The sequence below is a fragment of the Poecilia reticulata genome, unplaced genomic scaffold (assembly GCF_904066995.2).
Source record: "Poecilia reticulata unplaced genomic scaffold, P_reticulata-male-v2 Scaffold_60, whole genome shotgun sequence".
Lineage (NCBI taxonomy): Eukaryota > Metazoa > Chordata > Actinopteri > Cyprinodontiformes > Poeciliidae > Poecilia > Poecilia reticulata.
The window spans coordinates 53,139-67,908 of record NW_027675158.1 but is presented as its reverse complement, the minus strand read 5'-3'; the positions used below and the strand labels follow the sequence as shown (position 1 = coordinate 67,908).

The window sequence follows — 14,770 nt, the reverse complement described above, 5'->3', positions numbered from 1 at the left end:
AAACCAAAAGATTTTTAATTTGTAAATGGATTGGAAAATTTGGGACTTGAGGTCAAAAAATGACCATAACCACACTCACTTTAAATGCAAAATAAATAAATTGAATATAAACCTGGAAAACTGCACTAAGTGTAATAATGCTGCGCGTATCAAAAGGCAAACTAAGAATGTACTCAGTTCTATTTATTTTCTTTACATACTGTCAATACACAATGTCACACATTTTGTAAAATGTCATAGAACTTTTTTATTTCAGTCAAGTCATACAAACATTTCATTTGATTCAGACTATCAAGCAGTACAATATTCTGAATTATTCAAAGTAAACAGTTTCTAAAGAAACCCAGAAGATTGCATTGCCTTAATGATATTTACCATTTATTCCTCCTCAATGGGACATAAAAGTGAAACACATTTGCCGTGTATCATTGACTTTTTTGCAATCCCTTGTACCGAGCAACAGTGGAGAGGAAAAACTCCCTTCAACAGGAAGAAACCTCTGACAGATCCAGGCTCGATACAAGCAGCCATCTGCCACGACTGACTGGGCTTTTTAGAGGACATGATATGAGAAGTAGGTCTTCTCAAATCATGCACAATAAACAGCTTTCTGTGCAAAAAAAAAGAACGGAATTATTTTTGATTATGAAAATGATCAAAAATGATTCATGCTTTATACTTCAGTAAAGAAAAAAACTCACTAAAGCATAACACAGTAGTAGCAATACATTGTGAAACTGGAGGTGTACAAGTTACACAGATACAGAAAAAACCTATGAGGACATGGTCAATTATATTTAGAAATGTATTGTATTTTCATTCTTAAGCTTAAAGAATGGAATGTCAAGATTACAAAGCCTCTACTGAAAAGAATGTGACCAAACCCCCACCCCAAGAAACAAATTCAGTTTAAAATGTAGTATCTGAGTGTAGTTTATCCTATTGCTAAACTATACTAGTTCAACACCCTCATTCTAATTTTGCTAATGATTAAAATTAATTGACAATGCTTTTCTCTTTTCTTTTCCCTGATGTCTATATTAGCTGCTCAAATAGCATAAGTGTGGCAATCCTTTGCCATAACATTTTACCAGCTGATACCCCTCCCCCCACATAAATACAGGATTCACAGTTGTGTAATATGTGACTTTAAAAATATTACAATAGCATAATTTACTTTTTTTTGGTTTCTCGTAAAGATTTAGTTTTTTCTTTCCTTTTTATTGTCACCATGTTCATTAATATCAACAGGTGACAAAGCATTACTCATTGCATAAAGTCACAAGTTTACACACTAGGAGTCCCGTCTTATTCCCACTTTTAGTATGATGAAAATAATCCTGCTAAACTAAAACACTTGAGATTTGATATCTTACATATTTAAACTTTCACTAGTTGACACTTTAACCCAACATGTGGAAACCTGATTAAAAAAACACATTTGTACGTAAACATGATGTAAATCTGCAAATCTACAGAGATTTTAGCAGAATGAAATGAGCTTAATTACAAATTTGTCAAAACTGTGTATAGTTCACATTTACATGGTTGTTGTGAAGATGATTCTGGTGATGCAAGTTAAAATAATAATAAAAATCAGTCCCTGGGAAGATATAAATGTTCACACTCGATGGGGCCTTTCTGATTGCCGCTGCAGCTTCCTTTAACCTGCTCAGTGTTTGCAACATCATTGGACAGATGGGTGCAGATCTTCAGGAAAAAAGTGAGACACTTCAACCCTCTGAGCAAACAGTTCAAGTTTCTTACTTCTTCCTACTTCTTTTCAAACATGTTAAGATAACTGTGGTCCAAAAATATCTGTCTTTTGGATTTCTTGTTCCTGTGCATGATTTTATACTGTAATATTCAAAATAAATCAATAAATGGAAACCTCAGTCCTCGTCACAGGTGTCCTGAAATGCTGACTGTTGTATCATGTCATCTGTCACAACGCGTTTTGCTGTCGTAACACGCTAACATTACGGCCACTAAAGATGAAAAAATAAATACGACAGTCAGCTGGACAAAGATTGTAGTTATTTCTCAGTTAGTTGAACAGAAGCAATATTGAGTTCTCACCAGTCGGCTGCACTTCATCTCTGCTGGTGAAAGGGATGCCTTGGGGATACCAGACATGCATGGGAAAGTCCTCCTGAGAAACCAAGAGAAAACATGTGTTGTAATGACCTATAAACGGTAAACGTCCTATGACACATGATAGGTAGTTACCTTCAACCTTGCTGCAGGAGACACAATGTCTTGTAAGTGAAGTTTCATGAACAGATGTTAACTTCATGTTTAGCTGTGAGAGTCTCAGCTTGATTGGAGTGGATGGCCGAGCTACAACTTAAGACACTTTAATCTGTAATGCAAAGAGATTTATCATGAGTAACAATAGCATTCTCAGAGAAAAGAAGAGAACATTTACACTTACAAATCAAATAGCTCCACTTCAGCCGCAGCAGTAGGATATCCCTTGACTGATGCAGCAAGAGGACATGTCTCTGAGTGCTCAAGCTGGAGAACATGTTTCTGTGTAAGGAAGTTCTTTTTTTCCCTCAGTGGTCACCAGTGCTCAGTTGTGAGCTGAAAGGATGCATTTCACCCTGTGCCTTCAATAACGACTGTCGTGTTAGGATGCAGTAGGATCTTCTGTTTTGGTCGAGTGTGAACTGGAGGAGATGTTGAAGCTTGCAGTCGTTTTTCAGGTGGTGTTAACTGATGTTGAGACTAAAATGTTCCTAGTCAAAGCCCCCCACCCACCTACCCACCCACTATGCCTGAACCCTTCCTAAACTCCCATTTTTCAGCCCGAGGGGGCATCAGCTGGCATGTTATTGGTTCATGAGGAAGCCTGTGTTACACACAGACCTCCTGGTGAATTTGTTTTGTGATCTACTGTAGCAGCTTGTTTAGAACTGCTGAAAGAGTTGTGGTTTGTGCACTTATCAATATAAATGCACAAGCCACAACTTCTTTAAAGTTTGTATGAATTTGAATTTTACATTAATCATATCCTATATTACATACTATATATATATATTTATATTATATTAAATTGATCTTTAATTTAAAGTCTCAAATCTAAATGAGCAGACTTATTTAGGTTTAATCAAATGGTTAGATTTTGTGACAAAAGCCTCATATATATAACTTTAATAGTTTCTACCACAAAGTTTATCACTGGAAAAATTGCAATATTCTTAAAACATAAACTGTTTGGATTCCTAATATTTAAAAAAATGGCATAACTCTTATTGGCTGAATAATGTAATGATTTGAAGAAATATAATTAGGAACGCTGTTGTGTAAGACATTTTAAGAGGAAATACAGTCATTTTAAAAAAAGTTTACCTTTGGCATGCTTTTACTCACAGACCTCTGATGATTCGGTTGTGGACAGGACACAGAACACAGGATCATGGTAACTGTAGTATGTTCTCATCACACCTGAATGTAAAGATTTCTGTGGCTGAGAAATGAAAATTAGATCAAGCAATGTGTTTTTCTCTGTGGTAGCAGAAGTGATCAACTGAACATATCCCCGAGACTGAAACAGCTCCAGAATTTGCCCTGGTGAACTGCGTACCTGATTCTCGTTGAAATCTCCACATACAATGACAGGGTGACAGTCCAACATCTCCAGTGCATCCAGAAGGCTTACCAGATTTTCCAGGAACGGTCTCAGGCTGTAGTCGGGAGGTCGGTACACAGCTGCAATCACTGCCCTGAATGGAGACTCAACCTTCAAAGCCACAAATTCAAGATCAGTCACATTTTGCAAATATTTTCTTTCATTAACCTTAATATGGTTTCTCACATAAACCGCCACACCACCTCCACTTTTGGAAGCCATTTGGGGAAAATTTGAATATGACACATGTCTGTTTCGTTTGAACATATTGTAGCCATCCAGATGCAGATTGTCGTAAACAAAAGATCCTTTTAGGTGAGTTTCAGTCAGACACAGCACATCTGCCAGACACAGTTCGTGATGTTTTCTTATGTCACAGATGTGAGATGGGAGTCCCTCGGTGTTATGCGAAACAATTACCAGTGTTTCTGGCCTGTTTAAAGTTTCTTTCACCTGAAGAAGAGGCATCATGTCATCTACGCTGGCTTGTCTCATGGTCTGAAGAGCTGCAGTGACTTGAGGATTGGCAAATATTTTTTTTTCGTCGAAATCCAGTAGGTATAGTCCACTGAGAGACGTTACCCTGCTGAGAGCTACGTATGCCATACCTGGTTCAAAGATTTTCTTCAAAGACACCACAGCTGCATTTGTTGTTAGGCCTTGGGTTTTGTGAATAGTACAAGCAAAAGCCAGTTTCACAGGAAACTGTCTACGTACCACTCCATTTAGCTTCAGATTCTCCTCCGCTCTCTCGATGTAAACAAGATTGGCAGTCTCTGAAGGTCCACTTTGGTTTCTGGTCCCACTTGTTTGATTATCCATTGTCAGGCCCAGCTTACTGATGCTGTGTTCATCAGTGTCAGAAGTTACAACAGCTGTTAGGACACCAAATGCACCATTAACTAGTCCATTTTGAACATCGATATTTCTGGTAAGCATGACATGAGCTCCAACGGCAACTTTCAAAGTGTCTGCTAAATCATTTCTACCTCCCTTGCATGGTCTTTCTTTGCGTGCCATTCTGCCTGTTCGTGGATCCTTTTGGAAGTCATCTGCGTCGATGGTGATGATGTTGGAATGTAACAAGTTCAGAGTTGCCAAATTGTGTTCATCCACCAACTTATTGGTTGCAAAAATGTGCAAAACGTCAGCAGGGCAAAGACTTGGTTCTGTGATGGCTTGTGATAACAAATCTCTGTCAGCCTGAGACAATTCATCAGTTTTTCCTTTCACCCGAATTCTGTTCAGCATCTCTGCAAACGCAATATCATCTTTTTGCCTCATAATCTCAGTTAGAGAGGTCATTTGAAAATGTTCCTGCCACAAGTCAATATCCGCTGGGTCGTGTACACAAAGAGGTGTAGATTGGCGAATTGGTTTCAGCTGAGCGTAATCGCCGAGCACCAATACAGATACATCTCCAAATGGTTTATGACTTCCTTTGATTTGTTTGAGCCGTGCATCCACATAAGCAAAGAGGGGCTTAGAAACCATTGAGATCTCATCAATGATCAAGATTTGAACGTTGAATAGTTCTGACCTGATTTCATCCAACTGATTGCCAAGACCTTGAATTGGAGGTTTTAACGACCTTGGAAGTTTAAACAAAGAGTGCAGTGTTGTTCCACCGATGTTGAAAGCTGCCGTTCCAGTGAAAGAAGTGAGCAGAACAGTTGGAGCAGAAATATCAGCATCCTCTGAGAAGCGTGGCAGCCTGCTGAGTATTTTGCGTGCCTCTGAGTAAATGCATCGAATCAGATGCGACTTTCCAGTACCTGCCCCACCATTTACATACAGAAAAAATGGCTCTGGTTTCAGACCGCACACAAGTTTAAGGCAGAAGTCTCTGATGGCATAGAAAATACAGGCCTGCTTCTGGTTCAGGTTCTGATACATTTGTCTCAGCAAATTCGGATCCATAGCGGGAGGTTCTCTGATGGCTCGCATTTCATTGACGGCAGAAGACTGAGGACAAAAGTCTGGTACATTTTCCTGTTCGTTTTCAGGCTCTGCCGGCTGAAGGTCGTCGTCACACTGCAACCTCACAACTTCAGATTCAGGAGCAAGATTACACCACTCATCAATCACATGGTCTCTGCTTTCCTCAAACTCTTCAAGGGCACTCTCAATCTCCTCACTGTTTTTCTCATATTTGTCTCTGTTTCTCTTGACAACACTTTTGACGGTTTCAAGGAGGTCTGAACCTGGTAGGCGGACACAGCCAGAGGAGTAAAAGGACTCGTAGGTAGGAAGACTGACGCTTCGAATTTCAAACTCTGACCGATGAGGAAGGTACAGTCTCAGTAATCTGGCATAAAACTGCTCCGGTTCCTTCTCTTTAGAACAATGATAGTAGCGGATGACGGAGGGCTTGTCATTTTTTCGCCTTGTTACAAATCCCAGCTGATTTAAAAGTGGTAAAACACCATTAGTGCTTGCCTTCTCTGAACTTACAAACCTGCAGGTAGCAGCGAAATCAGCCAAACACATTTCCTCATATTCGGGTATTTCAGGCCTTGCTTTGTACTTATCCGTCAAACTGGTCATCCATATATTGCAGGAATCCGATGGGATATCCTCCAAGAAAGACATTGGTCGACTCATCTTTACAGGATTATCGTCTGTGGGTATGAACACAACACTGCGGGAACAGTTTTTCATCTTTAATCCACAGGCTCGAGCAACACACTCCTGAGCACTAATTTCTCGCTTTTTAGAGTACGCTTGCATGATCGCTTTCATTTCATCACACTCATTGACTCGGTCCATGTTTGAATTGTCAATCACTGTTTTCAGGTACTCTGACAGTCCACTTTCTTTCTTTGTGATGTATTTTGTTAGATACTGTATACATGAGTAGGCATTTAGTATGAAAGACACATCAATGTTACTGTCCCAAGCTTTAAGCAGATGTGGATTGTAAGCATTTATCCAGCAATCTTTGGGATCACGCTTCAAGTAGATGGCAGTCTTTTTGTTCATGGTCTGAAGACAAGATTCATACTCTTCTAGCGTCAAGTGACACCGAGAAAGGATCTGCTCTAAACTCATGGAAGCGACTTCAGGTTCGTTCAGGAGTTGCATCAAAGGTCTGAGTTTGGCTTTGGCAGTTTCAGTGTCATTGTTCTCACCTGGTCTGGAGATCACTGTGTTTCTGCAGGGGGGCTTTGGAAAACCAAATCGACAACCAGAGTTCACACTCTTGAAACAAGACCTGGTGTGATTCTTACTGTGCCTCTGAACTTCAGAAACTTTTCGATACAGTTCTGGTTCTCTGTCTGGATCAGGAAGCTGTGCCGAGATGTATTTATCAACAAAATTACACACAGTTTGATCGTCTGACTCATCCAGCTGTGGAGCTCCTTCAACCCATAGCATCGCATGGATGTGTGGACTTCCTCTGTGCTGAAACTCAACTCTGTAAAAATAGTCAATCACTCTTCCCAAAGGCTGAGCATCTGACAGCAACAAATCTCTGAAAAGTGCCTCAACTCGCTTATCAAATAAACGCATGCAGGTGACAGGATTGGATCGCAGAATCTCAGACTTGGCGGTCCAGTCAAGAGTGTCGACATCAATTTCCTCACCTTGTTGCCTCTTTATGGCTTGAATGATTTCAGGCCATCTGAACTCTGCAGCTGAAAACGTGACAAAAAAACAGGGGGTGCCAATTTGACGAATTATACTGAACAAGTCTTTTGTTGCTCTGTTCCAGTATGCTGGAGTACCTCTTAGAGGTTGCATGAATCTCATGGCGTCTTTATTTCTCACCAGTTTCTCAACCTCTCGTTTGTCCTGCAACATACCTGAGGTTATTCTGCGACCATCTCTGGTTCTGGTCTTTCCTTTTCGTAGCTGAATCGTCATGCTGTTGTTAGCCAAGTGTATCTCTGTCACAAACTGTGCAAAAAACAAGTATGTTGGGTCTCTGGCAAAGCGATTATCAACATGAAAAAGCCGTGACTTGAAATATCCACTTGGTGTCACTTTAATGAGTCTCCTTGTGTCCAAAGTGTTCTCTGATGTTGGAAATTGTACCGGGAAGCTCATGGATTCCAAATTTGGGGTCTTAAAAAAGCTGACGGGTGAATTTGATTGTGCCGGGGCTAAGCAGTATGTACTTTCAGAGAAACAAAGTATCTCTTCTGATATGTCAGGAGGCTGAAGGCATGATTCTATAGCGAATCCTCCATTTGGCAAATCACCTTCTTCTCCATCATTCATCTGTGGCTGGAGTTGTTCAGAAACATTGTCCTGATCATTTTCAGCCTCATTTTCTGCCTCACATAAAACATTTTTCTCATACTCGTCAATTTCCATCAGATCTGCTTCATCATACTCATCCTCATCCATACTTTCTTTGCTATCGTCATCATCATCGTCATCATTATCAGGAAGAGTAGGGTCACAAAGCTCAGCTTCATGTCTAATATTTATGTCCCGATACTCTGGATGAATCTGCTTCAGTTTTAGTAATGCAGAAATTAGTTTAGACCAGGTTACTGTCTGAAAAAGTTGATGACCTCTGTAGGACAAACGTCGCTTCAATTTAACTCGCATCACTTGAGACTCACTACGAAGCCGGGGCAAGGCATTGACTGTCTCTTGGAGCTCTGATGGTACACACACAAAATTACCCCTTATTAATCTTTGTCTGCCTTTTGGAAGCGGAATGATCTTTGCAAACGGAATGCACTTAGCAATCAGGTGTCTTTCCAGAATATTCAAATCTGACAGTTCACTGGGAATTTCTGCCAAGTAAAGTTTGTTTGCTGCTGCTAGGGGTGGCATGCATCCTTTCTTTAGATGTCTGTGGCATGTGTGACAAATCCACTCTTGACTTCTCTCATGAGGAACTGTACACTGTCTATCCGTGCAGCTTTCATCGCAAACATGGACATACTTGCCTGTTAGACACTGTTCAACCACATCTGGTTTCTTTACATAATTTGACCTTTTACAGAGTTCTACTTGGTTGGGAAACGAGGACTTGTGACACACAGTGCACACATAAGTAGGGCCAGCCTTTATATTTAATCTGAAAACTGAAATGGCTTCATTAATCAGTCTGTTCTCTGGCGTATCAGTTTGTAAAACATGCATTTTAAGGGTCTCTGTTTCTCTCTGAGGGAATCTTTTCATCTGTCTGTATTTTCTTTTTACATTCAGTGCACGTCTGATGTTATCCATTGTCCTAAATGAACTATCACCATGGTATCTGTCTCTCATCAACTTTTTCATTATCTCTTTGTGTTTCAGCCTGAATTCTCTGTTTTTTGCATAAAGCTCAGTCACATACGACCTCTGTCTCTGTCTAAATGTTAGATTATTTTGGTATGAATTTCTGATGTAGCTTTTCTGTCGTTCCTGAAACGTAGGATTATTTTGGTATGAATTTCTGATGTAACTTTTCTGTCGTTCCTGAAACGTAGGATTATTTTGGTATGAATTTCTGATGTAGCTTTTCTGTCGTTCCTGATATACAAGATTATTTCTATAACAACTTTTGACATAGTCTTTTTGTCGTTGTTTAAAATTTTCATTATCCCTGTATGCTGTCCTGATGCGTGATCTCTGTTTCTCTTTAAACTCAGAACTCTGTCTATACAGATTTTTCATGTACAGGGTTTTCTTTTGCTTTCTTTCAGGGTTATTTTGAAACTTCCTGCGAGAATAAGATCTTTTCTTTGCTCTGAAGGACTCCCTTAACGCATAGTTTTCTCTTTCCTTCCTCTTCTGATTCTCTTTTCTTTGTCTCGGTTTCTCAATCATAAGTAGTCTCATCTTCATCTTTTTTCTTTTCACTTTAGGGCACTTTGACAGTTTCAAAGACATTTCCAAAAGTGCACTTGTTGCATTTCTTTCTGAACTGGTAATGGGAAGTACTGTATTTTCTTTTGTCACAGACGACATAAAACTAATTGCATTAGATGCACCTTCAATTACAGCATCAGAAGGACTACTTGAAACAGGATACATGACTTCAACATTGATGTTTGATTCAAGAGCAGGAATGTTTTGTGTAAGGGAAGCACACTCAACCTGATGTTGAACAACACTTGGTGTCTCAGATTCATATAACAGAGGAGACGTATGAACTGTGTCTGAAGTACCTCTCTGGTAAAATGACAGGGGCTGGAGTTCAAATACACAAGATGATGGTACATTAAGCATTGTGTAAATTGACTTTAATCTGTGAATCATGTCACTAAGATGGGTAAATTTTAGCATCACTGCTGTGCCAAAGTTTAAAAGACTAAATGTCATTGGCATTCCATTTTTGTTCCTTGTGTGCGGGTCAAAGTATCCATATTCGCCAGATCTGCTTCTGAAAACAGCAATAGCTAAGCCTGACATGATCAGCAGCCCATATTGTACATCTGATGACAAATTACTCAATGCTTCTTCTAGGCTTGGATAAGTCTCTCCACCTACAAATGTTCCACATACTGGCAATGGAGTCATGTCCACCTGATAACTTGACCTGCGTGCAATTACTTCGTTTGGTAGTTCATCAGTTGCCAAATGGATGCTACGAGGAAATCTTTCTCTAGCCTGTCTGTACACAGCATCACCTTTATCCAGAACGAGGTCAAGATCTGGTCTGGTAATTGTTTCATTTTCGTGGAAAAAAGCCAGAAACACCAAACTGTTGGCCATACACTGACTATTCCTGTATTTCCCATATTTCAACGAATCTTGACTCCGTGAGGCACACACATGTGTCACTGATGGCTGTAGTTCTACATTAACTTGAGACTGCCGAGCTGAACCACATCCCCTTTTCACCGTGTCAGCATAAGATGCACTTTGCTTTGTATCTCCTGCATCATGCTGGAAAGCTGTTTTGGTGTCAGATAGTGCTACCACAGAAGATAAACTGTTTTCACTTCTATCATTTACCTGCTGTCTTTCAAAAGACTCCCCCACACACATCGCATCTCTAGCAAGCTGTCTCTGTGTAACATCAGCGTACAGTATATTCTGAAACTGCTGGTTGTTGTTCTCAGGGTCAGTACCTGTCACTTGATTACTCTGAGACCATTTCTCCTTCTGCCTTCTGAGCTTCTGAGCTTGAGAACGCTGACCCTTTCTAGGCATTGTTGATTCAAATTCTGGTCAGGTCAGGCAGGAAGCAGCAACTCCAATGGTCCTTACTGATCTTTTTATCTCAAGATAAGCAGATACAATACAAAACTACACCAATGTACATACAATGAATGTATTAGTGTTGAATAGCTAGTCAGTACAAACCTGTGAACAAACCTGAAGTTCAGTCCAAAGTCAGTAGCAGCAGGCAGGAACACAAATTAGGGAGCTCAGATAAGAAATGAGCTTTACTTCAGTCCAATTGGAATTTTGTTCAATATTTAGCTCAGTAGATTAATTTTGGATTCAGTTCTTAAATGTATACAAATCAAGTATTTAGCTGATCTGTTTCAGAAATTATTTAAAATAGAAAATTATAATCCAATTTTGAAATAGAACTTTTTTCAAACTTCAGGTCCAAATCAGATTACTCAAAAAGACGTCTTAGAAATACCAAACTTCAAAGTTTTTTCTTTTTACAGTTTTCAACTTTATGCCAATAATGGTCTATATGTCTATTTCGCCAGACAAGACGAGAGCTTTACTTAAGTCCAAATAGAATTGGAGCAATGTATTTCAGTAGAAAACTATTTTTGTTTTCAATTTTAAAATTTATCCAGATCAAGTTTTTAGTTGACCTGTTTGAGTAATTATTTATTTTCAGCCAATTTTTAAATGGAAGCTTTTCAAACTTATTAAATTATTACTCAACAAGACGTCTTAGTGTCAAGCTTCCCAGTTATTTACTCTTACAGCGGAGAGAGGTAGATAGGAAAGACAGAGCAGTGAGAGGGGAGATTCTCTCAGGTTCTCAATAGATAGTCAGATGAGTTACTGGTAAACTCAGTTCAAGAAATGATTTCACATGACATGAAATGCATTTATGATAGATGCCACAATATGAGATTCAGAAAATGGATGCCACGATATTCAGAAAATGTCACAACTGTTCAGAGGTCACAGGACGTAAGATGTGAGGGGAAAACAGATCTAGTTACTGGTAAACTAGATTAAGAGAGACAGGCAAACATCAATTTGGCAGTAAACTGATGGTTGAAGAAAAAAAGGGAACTCTGGTTACTGGTAAACCGGCTCCTGAATTCGGAAAAACCAGGCCACCTATTGGGATGCTGGTTTGTGGAAATGCTTGTCAGTTTAGGGATGGAATAGAAAAATGCACAGAAAATGGTTTTCCAGATATGTTGGAAAGAAGAGGAAAGGAAAAAACACAGTTGGAAAATTAAAATGCTTCCGACAGTGGTTAGAGAAAGAGGGTCCGTGGAACACCTGCGAGACAAAGAACAGCCAATAGACATCAAAATGAAACATTCTCAACAGAGCAGTTTCTGGGTCAGATTTCATCTGAAAAGGTTCAAGCTATGCAGAGATGCATAGCTACTACTATTGTGTACTAAGCTATGTGGTGTGAATTGGGTTGTTGCTGTGTTTTCATGACCTTTATTGAAATAATTCAATGAATGTAGATTATGATATTACTGATTCAATACGAAATAAGCTGTATCCCAGCATACCAACAGATAAAAGAGCCAGCAGCTGCTTTAGAAGAATTTAATGTTGCTTTGGACCTTCTTGATCAGAGCTTAAAGTGAGTGACAGAAAACCTCATCAAGACAGAAAACCTCATCATTAGTCCACCAAACAACTCAGAGGGTTGTTGCTGTACTGAGTCATGCTTCTTACAGGGTTTTGGACAACAGGGTTGTCATGTGAGCATAACCAACATATCCTGTTTGGATCCAATTTAAGGCAAATGTTTGTAGATATGATTTTATTAAAATTGTGTGTGCGTCAGGTTGGATCAGCTGTGACAGCTCGGCTGATCCACGTTGGAACATCCGCTCACCAGGGAGGAAGGTGTCTAGATCCACTTCTCTCTGTGAGGGAGTGTAAAAACGTTTTCTTAGTAGCTGATCAGAAAACATTCTGGGGTCCAGAACACATATCCGCTAAGGTTCTTTGGTGTCTGTACACAAACTGCTTTGATCTAAACATTTCTGGACTTGTCAGCTCATAACAACCTCTTGGAAGATAAGCGTGTCATGTTCAGAACGAATACCAGGTTCTTTTTTAAGTGGCAGCATACACCTGTCTGATTAGAGATGTCTAAGTGACATAAATTAGGTTATCATCAGATATTCAAATCCAAATACAAACATTCCTTTCTCAAACAATTAAAGGGTGTTCTTTTTTATGTATTCTTTGCTTACTGTTGACATTCACATTTTTCCATGTGACACAATAAAGAGTATTTCTATTCTAAAAAAATAAAAATGTTCCATGTAGCTTCAGTTAGTCCTACTCCCAAAAGACTGATTCTGCCCATCAAAAGCAAGTCAAAGCACATAAATTCTGACCCTGAATAAATTCAAACATTGTGATGAGAATCAGACACTGGTTTAAATGTAGAAACATGGATGTCATCATATCCAGTTGTTGATCAAATGATTTTCAGTAGCTGTCTTACACAGGTTTAAAGATGCTAAAGTCTTGTACATTTAACTACGTACACAACCCTCAGTGTTTTTTTTAAACAATCACTGAGGTGTTCAGTGACAGCTAACTTTTTTTAATCAAATAAAGCCACACATTGCTAGTACTCACCTCACTGAGCAGAAGTGGGGGCAATGTAGTCTGAAAGGAGGGAAACAACAGTTGAATTTATTGAATTTATTTGACAGGAGCACATACACAAAACTGACAAACTTAAAAAGCAGCAGTCCTATGTTTGCATCATTCTGCTACTGCTGTGAGCGTTTGTCCCTAATTGGGCCTTTTTAATTAGTGCATCTGAAATGCTATAGCAATGAAGATAAGAGTTGGGAGTGACACTATCAACTTATTTATTTTCTCAGACAGAGTTCTGTCTGAGAAGATTTTTTAAAAAATGTATTGAGTCTGGTTTTAAGACACTCTAAATTAACAGAATTTTTTTTTAAATGTTAGTCTAAGATTGTAATGTAAATGGATTTTAGACAGCCCATAAGATCACCACCACATTACACATTGGTTTACTGCACAAAGATGGTAGCACAGTACAGAAAAAAAATATTTCAACAAAATGTGGAAGTTTGCTAAAAAGCTTTTAAGTTTTGATCTAAACAATCTCAATTTGTGAGATTTCTGTGTTCATGAGATGTTAGTTCAGAATGAAACTGTCAAACATTTTCAGGTTTTCCACATTGTCACTATCTGGTCATATTTTCATTCTTTCCAAATAGAGAATGTTGGAATGCAGTTTGCTGATGTGATCTAGAAGCAGTTTATCTTTAAAAAATAATGTACTTACCAGCCAAAGGACGTCGGGACAGGGTTCTGTCTGAGAAAAGACACATAGACAAAGTTATCCAAGGGTCCACAGACACCACCAGTACGACCGGACACATTGGTAAATGGATACTGTTCACTATTTGCTGTTTCACTTTGAATAATAGCAAGAATAAAAAAAAAGTAAATAATTTTAATAAATATGTTCATAAATATTATGAATCCGAGTTGCAAATAGATCAATATTATTTATCATATGTATTAGGAGCAGTATAAAATGTCCAGTCTTGCCTTAATTTATTGTTAAAAGCATTTGTGCTTGACAGGCTGCTGAACTTTGCAATGTACTTACCAGCCAAAGCACGTTGGTGAGCAGTTTTCTTTCAGTCTGTGAAAAGACACTGTGTGTTATCTTACAATTATTGACTTGATAAAAAAAAAAACACGTTGGAAAGCACAGTTCATTATTAGCTATTTATCTTGGAATATTTACATAAATTAATAAACTCACTACAGAAATCGGGTTTACAAACAGATTAATATTCTTTAGATTAATTCTTAACATTTCCAGGTTAACCGGAAAGTCCAATTAACTGCGACTATTACGGTTCCATTTCTTTTTAACTAGTTAGCTGAGTAGAAGCTGAACATAAAGACAAATGCTAACATATATAGTTAGAAATTAGATTATAAAAATTATACTGCATAAGGTAAATTTGATTATTATACATTCCTCATTCTGAATAGAACGGTTTTCAGTTA

At 38.7% G+C, this 14,770-nt stretch overlaps 1 protein-coding gene and 1 long non-coding RNA gene across 3 annotated transcripts; both read right to left on the bottom strand.

The window, feature by feature from the left end:
- Positions 1–168: 168 nt before the first annotated feature.
- On the bottom strand, positions 169–8,224 carry LOC145550502 (uncharacterized). 2 transcript variants are annotated; one of them, XM_081604409.1, is made up of 4 exons: positions 2,230–8,224; positions 2,080–2,152; positions 1,892–1,988; positions 169–1,710 (listed from the first exon to the last, which is right to left on the bottom strand). In XM_081604409.1, exon 1 carries the CDS (start codon positions 8,192–8,194, stop codon positions 3,368–3,370), a length of 4,827 nt encoding a protein of 1,608 aa, XP_081460535.1. In that variant the 5' UTR covers positions 8,195–8,224; the 3' UTR covers positions 169–1,710; positions 1,892–1,988; positions 2,080–2,152; positions 2,230–3,367. The 2 variants fall into 2 exon arrangements, with proteins under 2 accessions (XP_081460535.1, XP_081460534.1); XM_081604408.1 differs by having other exon boundaries at positions 169–1,988.
- A 2,664-nt stretch (positions 8,225–10,888) lies between these two features.
- Positions 10,889–14,436, bottom strand: LOC145550503 (uncharacterized). The gene is made up of 5 exons (XR_014086392.1): positions 14,361–14,436; positions 14,031–14,060; positions 13,346–13,375; positions 12,588–12,618; positions 10,889–12,010 (listed from the first exon to the last, which is right to left on the bottom strand). It is a non-coding gene; the product is annotated as an uncharacterized LOC145550503 (long non-coding RNA).
- Positions 14,437–14,770: the final 334 nt, after the last annotated feature.

Bases quoted from the DNA above. Each gene is read 5' to 3' on its own strand.
- LOC145550502 (XM_081604408.1), bottom strand. From the start codon at position 8,194: ATGCGAGTTAAATTGAAGCGACGTTTGTCCTACAGAGGTCATCAACTT.